Here is a 21,687-nt window from a genome sequence, read left to right on the forward strand (position 1 = left end):
AGCTGGAGCTGCCTGTCTACACCACAGCCACAGCCACACCAGATCCAAGCCTCACCTGCGACCTACACCACAGCTTGTGGCAACCGCTGGATCCTTAACCCACTGAACGAGGCCAGGGATCGAACCTGCATTCTCAAGGATACTAGTCAGATTCTTAACCTGCCGAGGCACAATGGGAACCCCTGGAGCAGGATATGTTTTAAAACGAGCTTTGCAAAAGGCATTAACTAACGTTCACTGCATAAGACGGAGATGGTTTGGAAACGGGTCATGAAGGGAAAGTTCCCACGATGGGGCAGCCACAGGGGGGCGGTTCTGTCCCAAAGGGTCGCGGACAACACACTGGTCTTTTTCTTTCAATACGTTTCCTCCGAGTGATTCACCAACCTCTCAACCACCAAACCTCCCGGGTCAGACGTTCAAGTCTCCTTCGGGACCAGGATGCGCTGCGTAAACGACACACCAGGAGGCGCCCCTCACGGGCGCGCGATGCCCTAGCGTCTGGGCGCGGAACCTTCCAGAGTGGGCGCAGCGCGGGCGGCTGCGGCGGGAGGGGCGGCGGGCTCACCTTGGAGACGCCGGATATGATGATTGTACTCTTCTTCCGCGGGGACTTGAGCTTCAGCTTCGAGGACTCGCTGAGCTGGCGGATGGCGACTTCGGCCACCAGGTCGGTGCCGTTCAGCACCAGCAGTTCTGCGGGAGGGGGCAGGGGGCGGGCAGTGAGGGCACGTTAGCAAATCTGAGTCCTTGCTGGGACCATCCGGGGTGACAGGTTTGGTCTGAAACACGGGTTGGCAAGTATTTTCCGTAAAGAGCCGGAGAGCCAATGGCTCAGGCTTTTGGGGGCGGCCAGCCGGTCACAAGGGCCCCCCGCTGCCTGGGAAGCGGGAAAGCAGAGACCGTGGGTGACAGTAGGGCCGGCTGGCGTCTGGGGAAACTTTCTGAGCAGGACAGGTGACAGCTGGGACCACAGTCAGCCCTAGGCTGGTGTTCGCGGCCGGGGGTCTGGGGTGGCTGCCCCTGTGGTCACTGAGGGGCACACTCCAGGTCATGCCCTTGACTGTCCGAGGTTGTGCCCCCATTGAGGTGACAAGGGACTCGGGCAGGTAACCTGAGCTTCGGGGAGATGAACTTTGAAGGGCCACACAGCTACTCCCTCCCATCCCGGGAGCAGGTGAACACCTCGGGTGTTCAGGCCGAGGAAGGGCTGGCTCACGGAAGCAGCTCCTCGCCATGGTCGACCCCACAGCCAGGCAACACCCGGGAAAAGCTGAACGCCGACCCGCACCCAGCAAAGAGCTCCTTGGGATATAGTGGAGGCTCCTGGAGAGAGAGCTGTGCACAAGGTACCAGGCCTCGGCACAGGGACGGGGGTGCCTGCTCCGTACGCAGAGCCTGGGCACTTCTGTCTGGCTTCAGGGAGCCTGCCCAGGTGCCAGCTGTGCCCGAGGAAGTTTCTAGGGTCCTGGCTGCACAATAGGGACAGGTGTCACAGCCCACAGACCAGGTGGGAACCACAGCAGGACGCCAGCCCGGGGTGATGGTGCCCCTGTGATACGTGGCAGGAGCAGAGCTGAAGAAGCACCTCCAGGAGCAGCTGACAAGGGGCCTGACCTCCCATGAGGAAGTTGCATTTGGGGGGAGGCCTGCAGCACCCCCCCAAAAACCAGGGAAGTGCCCCCAGGGCAAGAGGCAGTGTTCAACTTGCACCAGGCTCAGAGAACACAGGACCATCGAGATAACACCTGTCAAATGAGAACTGCCTGCCTGCTGCGGGCTCCTCTGCATCCCAGCCTTGACCGTGGCAAGATCAGAAACAGGACTCGGTGGACGGGGGACGGGGTGGGGTGGGTCGGGGGATGAGCCTGAGGGAGGGTGTCTGCCCGCCGCTTCTCAGACCCCAGGTCACACCTGAGCCGAGGGAGAAAAGGCCTCCCCCAAACTTGGATCGTGCTTAGATTTCAAGGGACAGGTGTTGACACAAGGGACAATAAAAGGGGAAACTGCCACCCAGTGGTCTGGGGCAAACGTCCTATCACGCAGGTTTCAGGGGACAGCGGGAGACAAAAACTAAAGTCGCTCTTATGCCTATGTCACCCGGGTCCTGCTTGTCTTCCGACACCCACGGAACTGGCCCCTGAACCAGGGGGAGATCGGGTTGGGACACTGTATAAAGTGAGGCGTAAGCTGGGTGTGGGGCTTCTTTGGAGGGTCCCTCAGGCTCAGAGCAGGGACATCCACACGGCTCCTGGTCTTCCAGCCTCTGCCATTTCCCTGGGCTCCTCGTTCCTCACTTATTATGAAAAACAACTCCTCCCAAATTCCTGAGAGGTACCGCGCGCAGCCCAGTGGCCGAGAGGCCGCGGGGACGCGCATCTGCGTTACCTGTATCTGAGGAAGAGAAGGTCTTGCTGACGGGGGCGCCGTGGCAGGCGATGGCCTGGACAGAGATGTCCTTCTCAACGACCTTCACCTTGACGGGCGTCCTCAGGGGAGACTCTGCCCAGGAGAAATCCCGATTACAATGGCCCTCCGAGGAGTTCGTGGCTCAGCGGAAATGAATCCGACTAGGAACCATGAGGTTGCAGGTTCGATCCCTGGCCTCGCTCCGAGGGTTAAGGATCCGGCGTTGCCATGAGCCGTGGTGTAGGTCACAGACGCAGCTCGGATCTGGCGTTGCTGTGGCTCCGATGAGACCCCTAGCCTGGGAACCTCCATATGCTGCAGATGTGGCCGTAAAAAGACAAAAAAAAGGGGGGGAGGCCGTCCGAAAGCTGACTCGATGGCTGGCGGAAAGGCAAAATCACCCCTCCCTTCAACCCTACTTCATGCCATTGGAAAAGGTAAGCACCAAACCTTATGGTTTTCTTTACTTTTTAAATTTTTTTATTTTTTTATTTTTATTTTTATTTTTTATTTTTAACTCCCTGCGGCATATGGGAGTTTCTGGGTCAGGGACTGAATCCAAGCTGCGGCTGCTGACCTACACTGCAGCTATGGCAACACTGGATCCTTTAACCTACTGTGCCAGCTGGGGAGCCAACCCACACCTCTGAAACAGGGTTCTTAACCCCCTGCACCACAGTGGGAACTCCCTATTTTTAACCGCCTTATTTTTTTTGGGGGGTGGGGGGTGTGCCCAAAAGAAGAGCTGGAAGTCCAGGATTAAATAAAATTTTGGAAACCTTTTAATTAAGCCAGAAGTTCACTCTCTGTTTTGCATTCAACAACTGTGCTAAGTGGTCTGTTCCGGGAAGATAATACTTTTTGTATAGGCAGGAACACAGTATAAATTTAAAAAAATAATAGTAGGGCGTTCCCTGGTGGTCTAGTGGTTAGGATTTGTTGCTTTCACTGTGGAGGCCCAGGTTCAATCCCTGGTCTGGGAACTGAGAACCCACATCAAACCACTGCATGCCCTGGCCAAAAAAAAAAAAATCACGCACTTATACAGAAGTCGTCCCAAGACAGCGGCTGTGGGGACAGGTACAGAATTCTGCTGGATCTAAAATCAAGCCTTTGAATGGATGATTTTGAACATGAGAAACTACACGGACCACTCACGTCTCATGTTTTGAGGACGGTATGCTGTCCCCATGGAAACACCACGGAGCACCGAATTTAACTATAGCTATTTCATCTAATGTCTAGTTTTTTGCCTCAAAATCTACTCCAGGGCTGAGCCTTGCCTTGGCTTCTCACATGTCTGACAAAACAGAAAGACAGCCATCTACAACAGGAAAAGCTCTGCCAACGACCGCTGCCAACCACCATGCCTCCTGTCCCCTGAGGTTTTCGTCGTGATAACACCGGGCAGCCACAGGCTCTGCAGCGTAGAGGCAAGACGTGCACAGGGGACGCGGGACTTCAGTTTCGACGGGGCAGAAACTCACCAGAGCTGGGCGGGGTCGCTCTCCCCGCGTCAAAGCGAGGCTTGGTTTTCACAGCAGTGACAGTAGTGACCACGGTCCCGCAGGGCATCACCGTGCGGTCTTTTTCTATCTTTGCAGCAGGAACAGGAGGGGGGATTTGCCAGGACTTGGCCTCGCTGGGTTCTACGTAAGAGAACTGCAGAGAAGCCTGGTCACGTGCTCTGCGGCCGATGGACCCCCCGCCACAGGCCCTGCCCTCCTTTGCAAGGGCCCTGATTTCTTCAGCTGTCACCTAGTATCGTAATTAACTTATAATTAACAGGATTCCGCCCCACCCCCCAGAACTGAGGTAAGGCGATGAGACCTAGGCTCAAATCTGAAACGGAGCAGGACCTTTCTGGGCCCCCCAATTCTTGTTTTTAGGGAATAAGCTTCAGCCACCGTGACCTTCCCCAAGTCCCAGAGGGCAGGTTCAAACAGTTGCTCATCAGGGAAGGGAGGGACGCAGACAAGGAACAGTCAAGAAGGAATAGTGGGGAGTTCCCGTTGTGGCTCAGCAGAAACGAATGCGACGAGTATCATCCATGAGGACGCAGGTTCGAACCCTGGCCTCGCTCGGTGGGTGGGGGATCTGGCGTTGCCGTGTGCTGTGGTGTAGGTCGCAGACATGGCTCGGATCCCGAGTTGCTGTAGCTGCAGTGTAGGCCGGCAGCTGTAGCTTCGATTAGACCCCTAGCCTGGGAACTTCCATGTGCCCCAAGTGAGGCATTAAAAAAAAAGAAAAAAATAGCAACAACAACAACAACAACAAAAATAGTGCAGCCTTGGGAACAGAGTCCTGGCTTCATTTCATGGAATATACTTAACAATATCTTTGAGCTGCTTCTGCAGAACGAAAACCCTCAACAAATGAAAACCAGAGAGGGGGGCCCCCAGAACCCGTGCCGGGGCCACTAAACACCAGCTTAGAAGAAGAACGCAAGCTTGCCTTACCCTGGTCCTTCTCTGCGGCCCTATTTTCCACTCCCAAACTCTAAAACCACCTCCTAACCTCACCCCAGGAGGGCACAGTCTTTAGGGCACGAGCCTGCTGGGAGCCCCCCTTCGCCCGGCAAAGCATTAAAGCTGTTTTTTTCTCCTTCGCCCAAAACTCTGTCTCTGTGGTGTTTCTATTCGGCACCAGTGGATAGAGGCTGGGTTTCAGCCACAAACCCAGCCCCTCAACACATCATGATGGGAATAAAAGCTGGAAAACCAAACCAAATACATCTGCCCTTCCTGGTCCGGGAAAGGCCATCGTGGACTCACACCAGGCAGACACTGCAATGTGATCACGGTCAGGAAGCGTCCCGCTGATGCCTAGAAATGCCCGCTAAGCAACACCAGCGCTTCTTGGACGAGTGTCTCATTTCACGTGGAAGCAAGAACAGGACTCTCCTCGTCAATGACTCTGACCCTAATGGCCTCTTGTCCCCAAGTCCCAGGGAGCATTTGGTGGAATGGTCCCGGCTGATTGTCCATTATTGAAGTTTGGTGGAACAGAGAGGATACATGAAGAAAGTGAAGAGTTTTCCAAGTGAGGAAAAAGACAGATGTGGTTCTTTAGGAGAAACAGTGGTAAATCCACGAGAGCTGTGGTTCATTTGGAAATGGTTCTCTTTACAACTGCATCAGAGGTTGAATAATATGCTAAGAAATCACTAGGTACTACTCTGAGGGGTTTAGAAATAAATAAATGGAGATTCCTGGGAGGACGGGATTAAGATAGTGGAATAGAAGGACTGGAGCTCAACTTCTCTTCTAAAAACTACAAAATGCACAATTAAAGACTGAGCACTCTTCACCCAAATGGACGGGAAACCTTAACAAAGCTATCCTACTCCAGAAGAAAAAGAGGAGGCCACATCAAGAGGTAGGAGGGGTGATTTCGTGATATAAACAACCCCATACCTCCTGGGTGGGAAGCTCCACAGACTGGAAACTAACTGGTTCACAGAGACTCACCTACAGGAGTGAGAGTTCTGTCTGAGCCACCCATCAAACTCTCACGTGTGGGGATCTGGCAGAGGGAGAAAGAGCCCCGCAGCATCTGGCATTGAAGGCCAGTGGGGCTTGTGCGCAGGAGCTCCACAGGACTGGGGGAAACAGAGACCCCATTCTTAAAAGGCGCACACAGACTTTCACGTGCACTGGGTCCCAGGGCAAAGCAAAGTCTCCATGGGAATCTGGGTCAAACCTGACTGCAGTTCTTGGAGGACATCCTGGGAAAACAGGGGTGAACGTAGCTTGGTGTGAGGGAAGGACATTGAAAGCAAAGCTCTCAGGAATATTCAGCAGCAGTGCCTTTCTCTGGAGGGGCCATTTTGGGAAAATCTGGCCCCACCCATCAGCCAGCCAGCTGCTGAGAAGCCCCAGGGCAAACAACAATCCAGGTGGGATCACAGCCCCACCCCTCAGTAAACAGGCTACCTAAAGACCCCTCAGGCACACAGATACCTCTAATCCCATCCAGAGACTAAGCCCCACCCACCAGAGGGAGTAGAATCAGCTCCACCTACCAGTGGGCAGGCATCAGCCCCTCCCATCAGGAAGCCTACAGCAAGCCCCCCCATACCGACTTCAGCCACAAGGGGGGCAGACATCAGAAGTAAGAGAGGCTACAACTCTATTATCTGTAAAAAGGTCACCACACCAAAAACCTATAAAAATGAAAAGACAGAGAACTATAACTCAGATGAGGGAGAAAGGAAAAACCCCAGAAAAACAGCTAAGTGAGGAGGAGATTCTTAGCCTCCAGGAAAAAAGACTTTAGACTGTTGATGCTGAAGATGATGCAAGACATTGGAAATAAACTGGAGGCAAAGATGGATAACTTACAGGAAACCCTGACCAAAGAGATACAAGATATAAAACTTAAACAAGAAGAGATGCAAAATACAATAACTGAAGTAAAAACTTCACTAGAAGCAGCTAACAGCAGAATACAGGAGGCAGAAGAACAAATAAGTGAGGTGGAGAACAGATTAGTGGAAATTATGGATGCAGAACAGAAAAGAGAAAAAAGATTGAAAACAAATGAAGAGCGTCTCAGAGAACTCTGGGACAACGTGAAACGCACCAACATCCATATTATAGGGGTGCCAGATGGAGAAGAGAGAGAGAAAAGGGGACAGAAAAAATATTCCAAGAGATAATAGCCGAAAACTTCCCTAACATGGGGAAGGAATCACTCACTCAAATCCAGGAAGCACAACGAGTACCATATAAAATAAACCCAAGGAGGAACACTCTGAGACACATATTAATCAAACTGACCAAAATTAAAGACAAAGAGAAAATCTTGAAAGCAGCTAGGGAAAAGAAACAAATAACATACAAAGGAACCCCAATAAGGTTATTGGCAGATTTCTCAACAGAAACTCTGCAGGCCACAAGGGAATGGCATGATATACTTAACGTGATGAAAGGAAAAAACGTACAACTGAGATTACTCTACCCAGCAAGGCTCTCATTCAGATTTGAAGGAGAAATCAAAACCTTCACAGACAAGCAAAAGCTGAGAGAATTCAGCAACACTAAACCAGCCTTACAGCAAATATAAAGGAACTTCTATAGGCAGAAAAGAACAAAAGAAGAAGGAAAGAAAACAGAGCAGCAAAAACAAATCTAAAGTAATTAATAAAATGGCAATAAGAACATACATACCAATAATTACCTTAAATGTGAATGGACTAAATGCCCCAACCAAAAGACATAGACTGGCTGAATGGATACAAAAACAAGACCCATATATATGCTGTCTTCAAGAGACCCACTTCACTTCTAGGGACACGTACAAATTGAAAGTGAGAGGATGGAAGGAAATATTTCATGCAAATGGGGATCAAAAGAAAGCTGGAGTAGCAATACTCATATCAGACAAAATAGACTTTAAAATGAAGAATATTTTAAGGGACAAGGAAGGACATTACATAATGATCAAAGGATCAATCCAAGAAGAAGATACAACAATTTTAAATATCTATGCACCCAACACAGGTTCACCACAATATGTAAGGCATATTAAAGGAGAAATGGACAATAACGCAATAACAGTGGGGGACTTACAGCAATGGACAGATCAACGAGACAGAAAATCAATAAGGAAACACAGGCCCCAAATGAAGCATTAAACCAGATGGACTTAATAGATATTTATAGACATTTCATCCAAAAGCAACAGAATATGCATTCTTCTCAAGTGCACATGGAACATTCTCTAAGATTGATCACATCCTGGACTACAAATCCAACCTTGGTAACTTTAAGAAAATTGAAATCATATCAAGCATCTTTTCTGACCACAACGCTATACAACTGGAAATCAACAACAAGAAAAAAACTGCAAAAAACACAAACACTTGGAGACTAAACAACATGCTACTAAACAACCAATGGATCACTGAAGAAATGAAAGAGGAAATTAAAAAATACCTAGCAGCAAATGACAATGAAGATATGACACTCCAAAACCTATGGGATGCAGCAAAAGCTGTTCTAAGAGGAAAGCTTCATAGCAGTACAAGCCCACCTCAGGAAACAAGAAAAAGCTCAGATAAACAAGCTAACTTTACATCTCAAGCAGCTCAAGAGAGAACAACAGACAAGACCTAAAGTTAGTAGAAGGAAAGAAATCATAAAGATCAGAGCAGAAATCAATGAAATAGAAACAAAGAAACCCATAGAAAAGATCAATGAAACGAAAAGCTGGTTCTTTGACAAGATCAACAAAATTGATAAACCCCTAGCCAGCCTTCTCAAGCAAAAAAGAGAGAGGACTCAAATCAATACAATTAGAAATGAAAAAGGAGAAGTAACAACGGACATCACAGAAATACGAAGGATCATAAGAGACTACTATATGCAACTATATGCCAATAAAATGGAAAACCTAGAAGAAATGGACAAATTCTTAGAAAAGTACAATCTTCTAAGACTAAACTAAGATGAAATAGAAAGGATGAATGGACCCATCACAAGAACTGAAATGGAAACTGGGATTAAAAAACTTCCGACAAACAAAAGTCCAGGACCAGATGGCTTCACAGGCAAATTCTATCAAACATTTAGAGAAGAGCTAACACCTCTCCTTCTGAAACTATTTCAAAAAATTGCAGAGGAAGGGATACTCCCAAACTCATTCTATGAGGCCACCATCGCCCTGGTACCAAAACCAGACAAAGATTCCACAAAAAAAGACAATTACAGGCCAATTTCACTGATGAACATCGATGCAAAAATCCTCAACAAAATACTAGCAAACCACATCCAACAATACATTAAAAGGATTATACATCATGCTCAAGTGGGATTTATCCCAGGGATGCAAGGGTTCTTCAACATCCGCAAATCCATCAGTGTGATACACCACATTAACAAACTGAAGAATCAAAACCATATGATCCTCTCAATAGAGGCGGAAAAAGCCTTTGACAAAATCCAACACCCATTTCTGATAAAAACCCTTCAGAAAGTGGGCATAACAGGAACCTACCTCAACATGATAAAGGCCATATACGACAAACACACAGAGAACATCATTCTCAATGGTGAAAAGCTGAAAGAATTCCCGCTGAGATCAGGAACAAGACAAGGATATCTGCTCTCACCACTACTCTTCAACATAGTTCTGGAAGTCCTAGCCACAGCAATCAGAGAAGTAAAAGAAATAAAAGGAATCCAAATTGGAAAGGAAGAAGTAAAACTATCCCTATTTGCAGATGACATGATATTATACCTAGAGAATCCTAAAGACTCTACCAGAAAACTGTTAGATCTCATCCACAAATTTGGCAAAGTCGCAGGATACAAAATCAATACACAGAAATTGATGACATTTCCCTACACTAACAATGAAAGAGCAAAAAAAGAAATTAGAGAAGCAATCCCATTGACCATTGCATCCAAAAGAATAAAATACCTAGGAGTAAACCTACCTAAAGAGACAAAAGACCCGTACTCTGAAAACTATAAGCCACTGATGAAAGCAATCAAAGATGACACAAATAGATGAAAGGATATATACCATGCTCATGGATTGGAAGAGTTAATATTATCAAAATGATTACATTACCTAAGACAATCTACAGATTCAATGCAATCCCTATCAAACTACCAGGGACATTTTTCACAGAACTTGAACAAAATATTTTAAAGTTTGTTTGGAAGCACAAAAGACCCAGAATAACCAAAGACATCCTGAAAAAGAAAAACGGAGCTGGAGGAATCAGGCTCCCGGACTTCAGACTATACTACAAAGCAACAATCATCAAAACCGCATGGTACTGGCACAAAGACAGAAATGTAGATCAGTGGAACAGGACAGAAAGCCCAGAATTAAACCCACGCACCTACAGCCAACTCATCTATGACAAAGGAGGCAAGAATATACAATGGAGAAAGGACAGTTTGTTCAATAAGTGGTGCTGGGAAAACTGGACAGCCACATGGAAAAGAATGAAATTAGAACACTCCCTAACACCATACACAAAAATAAACTCCAAATGGATTAAAGACCTAGATACAAGACCAGACACTATCAAACTCTTAGAGGAAAACATAGGCCAAACACTCTCCAACGTAAATGACAGCAACATCTTCTCAGATCCACCTATTAGAGTATTGACAACAAAAACAAAAATAAACAAATGGGACCTAATTAAACTTCAAAGTTTCTGCACAGCAAAGGAAACCCTAAACAACATGAAAAGACAACCCACAGAATGGGAGAAAATCTTTGCCAGTGAATCCACTGACAAGGGATTAATCTCCCAAATTTATAAACACCTTCTGCAGCTCCATACCAAAAAAACAAACAAGCCTATCAAAAAATGGGCAGAAGATCTAAACAGACAGTTCTCCAAAGAAGACATACAGATGGCCGAGAAACACATGAAAGGATATTCAACATCACTCATTATTAGAGAGATGCAAATCAAAACCACTCTGAGGTACCACCTGACACCAGCCACAATGGCCATCATCCATAAGTCTATAAACAATAAGTGCTGGAGAGGGTGGGAGAAAAAGGAGCCCTATTACACTGTTGGTGGGATTGTAAATTGGTGCAACCATTGTGGAAAGCAGTATGGAAATTCCTCAGAAAACTAAACATAGAGCTACCATTTGATCCAGCAATCCCACTCCTGGGCATCTACCCAGAGAAAACCATGACTCACAAAGACACATGTACTCCGGTGTTCATTGCAGCACTATTTACAAGAGCCAAGACATGGAAACAACCTAAATGTCCATCGACAGAGGAGTGGATCCAGAAGAGGTGGTACAGATACACAATGGAATATGACTCGGTCATTAAAAAGAATGAAATACCAGCATGTTTTGCAACATGGATGGACCTAGAAACTATCATGCGAAGTGAAGTCAGCCGTACAATGAGACACCAGCATCAAATGCTTTCGCCGACATGTGGCATCTGAAAAAAGGACAGACTGAACTTCTTTGCAAAACAGATGCTGATTCACAGACATTGAAAAATTTATGCTCTCCGGAGGAGACAGTTTGGGGGTGGGGGGATGTGCTTGGGCTGTGGGATGGAAATCCTGGGAAATTAGATTGTTATGATCATTATACAGCTACAGATGTGATAAATTCATTTGCGTAATAAAAAAAAAAAAAAAAAAAAAAAGAACAGGACTCTGACAAACCTAAGTTAAGACACTCTTTTGTCCCGAGCAGGTCGAGCTGAATGTGGCCCCAGAGCGAATGACCTCTTACCTCTGCCGTGACCGAACCCAGGGCCGAGCTGCCCCAGGAGGACCCACTGGTCAGCGTAAAGCTTTGTGGCCCAGAAGGCTGCTTCTTAAATAAATCCAAGGGCACAGTCGTCATCGCCAACAGACCTAGAGAGACAGGGGACAGGCAGGGACACACTGGGTGTCTCCAAGGGGACCACAAGGTGGGACGGCCAGTGATCTGGTGCAACCGGAACCAGCTCCTGACTCGCACTGCTCTTGCTGGGAACGTTTTAGAAACCACGAGGTCAAAAAAGACACAGGGAGGCTGTGGAATGTTCCAGATCAACAGAGGCTACAGACAGAGGATGATGAGAGGCAAGGTCTGACCTACACTGGCTAGAAACTACTGCTTTGAAGGACATCAGGGGTCAGGCGATGGAAACTGGAATCTAGAAGGGAGATTAAAAAGGCAGATCGGTGTCAGCTGCAAACTGGCTGTGGGCAAGAAAGACAGGGTCCCTGTTCTTAGGATCTGGGCACTCAAACATTCGGGGTGGTGCCCCCAGAACGGATGAGACAAAGCGCGGTCCCGCCCTGCATGCAGATCACACGCCTCTTGGAAGGTCAGCTCTCATCCCAGGAGCATCCACGTTACAGACCCAAGGAGGCCACCTCAGAATTCCTGCTCATAGCGGGGACTTTGAATTGCTTCTTCCTGTGTCTTTGTAACTTCGGGAGATACCCTGACAGCTTGGTTTCACAGCTAAATAAGCCAGGCAAGGGTCACCACTCCCAACTTTGGTATGTACTCAGAGATTCTAAAAAAACGAATAAAGATCGAAATTATTAATTTACACCCACGCACACCCAGGTCCGTGAGCACTTTAGTGAGTCTTTTACATCTGATCGTTGCTTTCTTGTATCTACAGTGTGGGTCCATGTCAAGCTGCTGTGGCTTTAGTTTATAAGGAAAAGTCAGGTGTGATTCATGGAGACAGAAAGCAGAAGTTGGGGGGGGGGCAGGGGGGCTGTTTAATGGGGCCGGAGTTTCAGTTCTGTGAGATGAGAAGGATCCTGGAGATGTCACAGACGCAGCTCAGATCCCACGTTGCTGTGGCTCTGGTGTAGGCTGGCGGCTATAGCTCCGATTAGACCCCTAGCCTGGGAATCTCCATATGCCGCGGGTGTGGCCCTAGAAAAGACAAAAAGCCAAAAAAAAAAAAAAAAAAATCTAAGAAACAAACAAAAAATCCACAACAAGGTCTAGAAGGCTAAGAGAGATGAGAACTGCTTCTCGAAGCCAAGAACTGTTGAATAAAAAATTTGGATTTTTTTTTAAGAAAAAAGGAACCAGTTGAATACATGTATGACCTTGCAAAACGTATGGCCTTGCTATGACCAGAGAGGACATTCAACCAAACATTCCCTTGGGAAGACCAGGGTGGCTTCAGGGGAGAGGCTGACCCCTCAACTGGGTCTCCTGCCCTCCCCGCCCCGAGGCCCTGGTCAGGGCCGCTGGGTGACCCTCCCAGAGGGCAGGGCCCACCTGTTGGACACCTACCTTCTGAGGACGGCCCATCCTCTGAGATCTGCAGGTGCAATTCCCTCGACTTGGCGTTCAATTCACTGTGGAAAGAAAGAAAGGCTATGAAGCCTTAAAAACACTTCACTATTTTTTTTTTTTTGAAATGGTGTTGGTTTTCTGATTATTGAAAGGAATGCAAATCACTGCCAATATTTAAGAAATGGCGGAGATACATATAACCAAAATACGAAGTCATCTGCAACTTGACTACCCAGAAATAGTTACTGTGATTATTTGGTGATTAGTTTCCAAGGATTATGTGATGGAACTTCCTGGATGACGATGGAAACGCTCTGGAGAGCTGCTACCAAATTCGGGGGCCACTGGCCACATAGAGCCGTTGACAATTTGAAATGTGGCCAGTACGAACTGAGGAACGGAGTTTAATTTTAATTTCACTTCATTGAAATTTTAAGAGCTCCATGTGGCTAGCAGTTACTGTGTTGAAAGATATTGCCATATAAGGTATAATTATATATTTGAAAACAAATTTAGAACATAATATACCTCCTGCCTCCTTTATAACCTTGTTTTTTTACTTAAGATATCATGGACATCTTTCCATGTCAATAACCACAGAGCAAGATCCTTTTTAACAGGTGTCTAGTATTCCACTCCCCGGCCTGATGAGATTTTATTCAGGCAATTCCTTCATAACCAACCCTCTATAATGGGTTTTTTCCAATATTTCATATTTATAAACAAGCTGAGATAAACATCCTCAAATGTACACATTATGTGATTGTTTCTTTAGGAAAAAAAGCAGTTGCCAGTCAAAAAGCACATGCATATTAGAGGTTTGCTTTTCTTCATATATATTGATGACTTTTGGAATGATCATTCCAACATGTACTTCCACTGATAAGTCTCACTTTAACAAGCTATAAGGTGAAAAACAAGCTCTTTTGTTTACGTTTGCATTACTTTACTTCTGAGATGGAACCTCCCTTAAGACATTTCTAGCTATCTATAGCTCCTACTTTTGTAATTCTAGTTCAGCGATTTTGCCCAGTTTTCTAAGAGCCTGCTCATGTTTTCATTAATAATTTATAAAAGCTCTTCATATTACACATGGAATTCTGTTGGTTTTTCTAATTACTTTTTTTTTTTTTTTTTTGGTCTTTTGTCCTTTTAGGGCCACACTCGCAGCATATGGAGGTTCCCAGGCTAGGGGGCCAGTCAGAACTGTTGCCACCAGCCTATACCACAGCCACAGCAACGTGGGATCCGAGCCACATCTGAGACCTACATCATAGCTCACAGCAATGCCAGATCCTTAACCCACTGAGCAAGGCCAGGGATTGAACCCGCAACCTCATCGTTCCTAGTCAGATTCATTTCCATTGCACCACGACAGGAACTCCCTCTAATTACTTAAGTACCAGAAACGGATTGATTTCTACATTTTTGTAGCCACCTACTTTACTGAAATATTATTTATATTGGTTTTAGATATTATTTCTATTCTATATCCATTATTTCTAATAGTTTTAATTGATTGTCTTAAGCAGTCTAGATATGCGATAATATCATCTCTAAGTAACGATTCGTTTTGCCTCTTCCTTTCCAGTACTTGTGTATTATTTCTCTTTCTTATCTAATTGCCTTAACCAGTACTTCTGGAACAAAACAGTGGGTATCCTTCTCTTGACTTTAATGGGAATGATTCTAGTATTTATCATTTTCAGTGATTTTTTAAAACAAATCTTATTAAAGAAATGACCATAAATCTTGTTCTAATTAAGTTTTAAAATTAGAAATGGGGAGTTCCTGTCATGGCTCAGCAGGTTAAGAACCCAACTAGTAGCCATGAAGATGCAGGTTTGATCCCTGGCCTTGCTCAATGGGTTAAGAAGCTGGCGTTACCGTGAGCTGTGGTGTAGGTCACAGATGTAGCTCAGATCTGGCATTGCTGTGAATGTGGTGTAGGCCGGTAGCTACAGCTCCGATTTGACCCCTAGCCTGGGAACATCCGTATGTCACAAGTGCAGCCCTAAAAAAAAAAAAAAAGAAAGAAAGAAAAGAAATGGGCATTTATGTCACTGAATATCTTCTGGGCACATATAGAGATAATACGTTTGTTTTCTCCTTTTATCTAGTGACACGGATTTCTTTAATAGATCTCCTCATATTAAACCATCCTTGCATTCTTGGCATGAACTCAGTCAGTCTCGGTGTATTGCTTTAATGTGCCACTGGATTCTATGTGATAATACATCAGTCAGAATTCCTACAGCATCATTTATAAGTGGTCTCTACACTCTTGCCTTTTCCCATTCTCTTGATCAGATTTTAGTATCAATCAGATATCGTCAGTACTGGAGTTCCTGCTAGGGCTCAGCAGTAACCAGCCCGACTAGTATCCATGAGGACTTGGGTTTGATCCCTGGCCTTGCTTTGTGGGTTAAGGATCCAGCGTTGCCGTGAGCTATGGTGTAGGCTGCAGATGCAGCTTGAATCCTGCATTGTTGTGGTGTGGCGTAGGCCAGCAGCTGCAGCTCCAATGCAACCCCTAGCCTGAGCCCTTCCATACGCTGTGGGGGCAGCCCTAAAAAGACAAGAAAGAAAGAAAGAAATGTCCTTCTGTTCTGCTCCAGATGGTGTTTCTAGAGCAAGCAGGAGGCCCAACAACAGCTCTCTCTTGCCAGAGCAGGGCACGGGGACTTAGGGGAGGAGGGATCGAGGTTAAGGGATATGCCTTTGAAAAGAAATCCGCGTATGTAAGTTACTGCAGATGCTTAGCACACTTCTCTTCCTTCCTTCTTTCTTTCTCTCCTTCCCTCCCTCCCTTCTTTCCCTGTGAACAACACTGCAAAATAGTTTTAGAATGTGGCCGTCCGGGGGGTGCGGCCGTGGAACCCCGAGCTCCTGGAAACCAACTGTACGCACAAGGCGAATTCTTCATCCCAGGTGAGGGCCGTGGTGGTTCTGGAGACGGCGCTGGAGAACTTCTGAGCGGGGTCGTTCAGCTGAACTACGCACACCGGGCGAATGCTGCCTGTAATCACACAGAGTGGCACCATTTGGGCTTTAGTCTTGTTTTCTCGGTGCATCGAGACATTTTGCACAGGAAAGAAAGGCTGATGAACTGCCTGTGGTCTTGGCTCCCCCACTTCTGAGGGTCCAGTGGGCCTTTTTTTTTTTTTTTTGCCTTTTTGCCTTTTCTAGGACCACACCTTTGGCATATGGAGGTTCCCAGGCTAGGGGTCGAATTGGAGCTATAGCCGCCGGCCTACGCCACAGCCACAGCCACAGCAATGTGGGATCTGAGCCGCATCTGCAACCTCCACCACAGCTCATGGCAACGCTGGATCCTTAATCCCCTGAGCAAGGCCAGGGATCGAACCCACAACCTCACGGTTCCTAGTCAGATTTGTTAACCACTGCGCCACGATGGGAACTCCCAGTGTGCCTTGCATTTGCCATTTACAAACCCTCAAAGCACTTCACCTGGGGCTAGAGAATCTACTCACTGGATATCCACAGCCTGGGCTGACCCCAAGTGCCCCTGCTCCCTCCCCCACCCCGTGAGGGACCTTCCCTGGGGGTGACGCTCCAGCAGAGATGTGGGCCCCACTTGCAAAAGGTAGAGGCCACCGCTAAATCTGGGGGTACCTCAGAGAACCCGTTTCCTTGCTTACAGTGTGTGGTTTTAGGTCTGACTGGCTCAGTCAAAACTTTTTGAGGTATTTGATCCAGATAACGGGACATTTCAATGAACGGGTGGGTTGTGTCTGCCTTGAGGCGATGCTTGCCCCACAGCATAAAGCCATGAACGATTATACTGTGTAGTCAACAATCAATGCTGGGGAGTTCCTGCTGGGGCTCAGCCTTAACAAACTTGATCCATAAGGACGGGAGTTCAATCCCTGGCCTCGCTGAGTGGGTTAAGGATCTGGCATTGCTGTGAGCTGTGGTGTATGTTGCAGATGCAGCTCCGAGTCACCCCCTAGCCTGGGAACTCTCACATGCTGAGGGTGCAGCCCTAAAAAGTTTAAAAAAAAAAAGATGAGCGGTGCACTGGCCCTTTCCTGTGTAGCAGGGGGTTGGTGTTTGGTGTTGTACACACATCATCTGACACATTTTCACAACCACTCTCAAGGGGAGACTTGGACACAGAGGGGGAGCTGCAGACAGAGGTGAAGAAGGGGCACCCTGATCCTGGCCACATGGGTCCGGGAGTCCCTCCCGGCCGCTAAGCGGCGCGGCCACTTGGTGACGTCCAAGTGTCTGTACCGAACAGTCACCCACTCCCAGCCTCACGGAGGGTGGCTGTTAAGTGCGGCCTGCCTGTGCTTCTGGAACTAGAAGAAACTCCCTGCAAATGAGGATAAGCGACCCTGAAGTTCTCAGACAGTAAAAAAGGACTCACTGCTCTTCTTTGCACAGCTGAACCCCAGTGGAAAGAGGTGTCCGGTCCTAAGCTACCAGGGATGTGGGGTCTCGGCTGTCATTTTATTTATTTATTTATTTATTTATTTAGTCCTTTTGCCATTTCTTGGGCCACTCCCGCGGCATATGGAGGTTCCCAGGCTAGGGGTCGAATCGGAGCTGTAGCCACCGGCCTACGCCAGAGCCACAGCAACGTGGGATCCAAGCCGCGTCTGCAACCTACACCACAGCTCACGGCAACACCGGATCCTTAACCCACTGAGCAAGGGCAGGGACCGAACCCGCAACCTCATGGTTCCTGGTCGGATTCGTTAACCACTGTGCCACGACGGGAACTCCTTGGCTGTCATTTAAAATCACCAAAAAAGTCATCTGTTCTGCAGCGTTTCTGCTTCCCCTCCAGAGCAGCCCCTCCTGGCACCCCAGGGTCCCCACATGTGGCACCTCCCCTTCCAGGGCAGCAGAGGGTGCGTGTCAGTCAGAGGTGCTCGGCGTGCATTTACAAGGTCACCGGTGAAAAAAAATCCCAAGAAAAGCGGCTTCTAGACTAAAGAAAAGGGCCAGCAACAGATGCTTCCTTCTTCCTTTAGGCTTCCCGTGTGCAAAACTGGCACGTGGCTTCACGGGCTCGCATCCCTACCACGGTGATGCTCTTGGCTGAGAGGCACAGATCACGCCACAGACCTGGCCATGGGAAGCCACAAAAGAAGGCGGGGGGGGCCCAAGCAGGACCCCCCCCCCAAGGCACCCCTCCCCTCTGCTCCCGCTGCGACGCCACGCCCACAGCTCGTTGGGCCCCCTGCCCTCACCTGGGAGCCCCTGCGGCAGCATCACCCACCTGAAGCACCAGGACGGCTCAGCAGGGAGGCTCGGATGTTCCTGACCAAGAGTTTGAGCTCGTGAGCCCTTGGAGGTTTGGGAGGGCAGGATTCCTGAGTAGACGGGGTGCGCTGTGGATGCTGCAGAAAGTCACACAAAGGGCAGTGACCTGGGGGAAGGGGCAGCGGCCGCCAGGCACCTGCCACACGGGAGGAACCCTCACGAGAACCTGCAGAGGGAGCCTGGCCCCACCCTCGCCCCCGGCCTGCTCCGTTAACAACTGTCTCTTCCAAGGGGGCAGAGGGTACCGCTCGCCCACCGCCACTTCCCACAGGAAGCAGGTGAAGCAACAGAGCGTTCGGCCAGAGAAGGCTCCCGAGAATCTGGCTGTGGGTGGCGATGGGTCCACGCCTGACCCAGCAGGTGCTGAAGACAGAGCAGGACGCCCTCTCCAGGCTGCAGGCATGCACCACCCCCTAGCACCGAGCGGGACACCAGCCAGGATGCAGAGGGCAACCTCCCACCTCCAGGCAGCTCCTCCATCCAGGTGGGGAGGAAGCAGAGGCAGGTGCTGGGCCAGCCTCATCACCACGTCCTCAAATCAGCATCGACGCATCTCCACCAGAGAGCGCCCCAAGCAGAGAGGACCCCACCTCCATAACGGCCTCTCCAAGCTAGCTCCCCCCTCCCACCCACGGCCCTGAGTACGGGACTCCCAAGGTACAAACGTTTGAGATCCTGGAAAGGCTTTTCGGAGGCGTCACGGATCTCTGCACAGTGACAGCCTCCCACGGGGGGCTCTTAAGCACCCATTTGACCTCAGCTTTTGGGGGAGGACTCGCTAATGTCTCAAACAACCGTCGTATTGTTTAGGTTACCATCTAGAAAAGGCTCTTCTGAGCCAGGGGGTTGCCAGCTGCGAGCTGCAGGTCTTGGGAGGCCAAGAAATAATCACAGAAGCCCTTAAAAACCAGGTCCGAGGGCACTGGGCACAGAGCAACCCCCCTGTCTGGGATGGAGAGGCCATGTTTTATCAGTTGTATATGTGTGATGGTTAATTTTATGTGTCAACTTGACTGGACCATGGGGCACCCAGGTATGTGGTCAAACAGAATTCTGGGTGTGTCTGAGAGGAGGTTTCTAATGAGATTAACGTTTAGCTCAACAGACAGACTGAAGCAAATTGTGTCCCTGATGTGGTGGGCCTCGTCTAATCAGTTGAAGTCCTGCGTAGACCAGAGAGCTGATTCTCCCCCAGAGGGAATTCTTCAAGCCTAACTGCCTTAGAGCTGGGAGATCTGTTTTCTCCTGCTTTTAGACTTGAATGGAAGCATCAACTCTCCCAGTCCTCTAGCCTCTGCATCCTCCTGTACTTGTCAGCATCTATAACCACATGAGCCAATTCCTTACAAGAAATATCCAAATGTGTGTATGAAAAAAATTGTATATATATATAACTAGCTTATGCAATTATGGAGGCTATTATTATAGAAGATACACACACACACACCCCCTATAAGTTCTGTTTCTCTCAAAAACCCTGACCAATATAATATATAGGCTATTTTGATATATAAATTGCACAAATCTATTTAAAAGTATTATTGAATTTGCGGTAGGTCTTGGAGCCTTTATTGTCAGAATCAATGAATTCTAAAAATACAGTACTATTTTGTGAAGTGTCTTACATTTTGACGTTAAAATTTTAGTCATATTCAAAACAGCCGGGTACCTCTGATCTGAGCTAAACCTCCAGGACAGAATCACTGAAGGAGAGCAGCCTAGACTCTGCTCTCGCCTCTGGGAAGCCAGGCCTGACCCCCAGTCTCCGGGCGGAGCCCCACCTACCGTCCGCCCTGGGGAATCCTGCACAAACACCCACACACACCGCACTCCGCTTGTCTGCTTACTCAGCTGCTCCTGCTGCTGCAAAGGGAGGAGGAGGCCTGTTTCTTACGTTCTGACAACCCCCAATGCCCAGAGCACATCACAAAACACCCTGATCCACTGATATTAGTCCAGTGAATGAGGCACTTTGTCTCCAGACTCTGCACACTCACAGCTGGGGATGCCTAACAAGAACCAGAGACCAGAACCTGCATCAAAAACAATCATACTAGGGAGTTCCCTGGTGGCCTGGTGGTTAAGGATCCAATGTCACTGCTATGGTGTGGGTTGCTGCTGTGGTGCAGGTTTGGCCCTGGAATTCCTGCATGCCACTGGCATAGCCAAAAAGACATCATATTAAAAGTTCCATTATTTTAGGAGTTCCCGCTGTGGTGCAATGGGATTGGCAGCATCTTGGGAGTGCTGGGACACAGGTTCCATCCCCGGCCCAGCACAGTGCATTAAGGATCCAGCGTTGCTACAGCTGCAGCTTAGGTCACAACTGTGGCTCAGCTCTGATCTCTGGCTTGGGAACTCCATAGGCCACGGGGCAGCCAAAAAAAAAGGAATCTGACTACAGCTGCTCTAGTCACTGCAGGGCACAGGTTTGATCCCCGACCCAGCACAGTGGGTTAAAGAGTGCAGGCCACAGCTGCAGCCCTGATTCAATCCCTGACCCAGGACCCTCCACATGCTGTGGGTAGGGCCGTAAAATGAAAAAAAAAAAAAAAAAAGTTCTATCTTCAAATTGATTTCGTGGTGAACTATATAACAACAATGGATAGTCCACCATGCCACATAAAAATACGGGAAATACGCATGAAAAATAACTTTCAGGAAAATAAAAGTATTTGTTGTCATAAAAAGATGGGCTCACCCTGCTGTATACCACAGGGAACCACATATCTAATCGCTTGTGATGGGACAGGATGGAGGATAGTGTGAGAGAAAGAATGGATATATGTGAATGACTGGGTCGCTTTGCTGTACAACAGAAACTGACCAAACACTGTAAGTCAATTATAATAAAAAATTTAAAAAAATAAAAATAGGAGTTCCCATCATGGCACAGCAGAAATGAATCTTAGTATCCATGAGGACGCAGGTTCAATCCCTGGCCTCACTCAGTGGGTTAAGGATCCGATGTGGCCGTGAACTGTGGTATAGGTCACAGACACGGCTTGAATCTGGCATTGCTGTGGCTGTGGTGTAGGCCGGCAGCTACAGCTCTGATTGGACCCCTAGCCTGGGAACTTCCATATGCTGCGGGTGCGGCCCTAAAAAGACAAAAAATAAAAAATAAAAAATAAAATAAAATCTTGATAGATACCACACACACACACACACACACACACACACACACAGGATCGGCTCGTAACTGGGAGAATGAATT

General features: G+C 48.0%; 1 protein-coding gene across 1 annotated transcript in view; it reads right to left on the bottom strand.

Moving 5' to 3' along the window:
• Window positions 1-21,687, bottom strand: part of C2CD2 (C2 calcium dependent domain containing 2) — a 66,859-nt gene that overhangs the window by 15,335 nt on the left and 29,837 nt on the right. The window contains exons 6-12 of the mRNA XM_003358976.5: window positions 18,427-18,547; window positions 16,086-16,194; window positions 13,173-13,237; window positions 11,652-11,776; window positions 3,897-4,071; window positions 2,389-2,502; window positions 569-696 (exon numbers count right to left, since the gene is read on the bottom strand). Of these exons, the coding sequence (XP_003359024.1) occupies window positions 569-696; window positions 2,389-2,502; window positions 3,897-4,071; window positions 11,652-11,776; window positions 13,173-13,237; window positions 16,086-16,194; window positions 18,427-18,547 (837 nt within the window). The remainder of the gene's footprint in view (window positions 1-568; window positions 697-2,388; window positions 2,503-3,896; window positions 4,072-11,651; window positions 11,777-13,172; window positions 13,238-16,085; window positions 16,195-18,426; window positions 18,548-21,687) is intronic.

Source organism: Sus scrofa, chromosome 13 (assembly GCF_054392235.1).
Source record: "Sus scrofa isolate SSC_HxYL_T2T_F1_AM1 chromosome 13, Sscrofa_HxYL_maternal_Yorkshire_Landrace_v2.0, whole genome shotgun sequence".
Taxonomy (NCBI): domain Eukaryota; kingdom Metazoa; phylum Chordata; class Mammalia; order Artiodactyla; family Suidae; genus Sus; species Sus scrofa.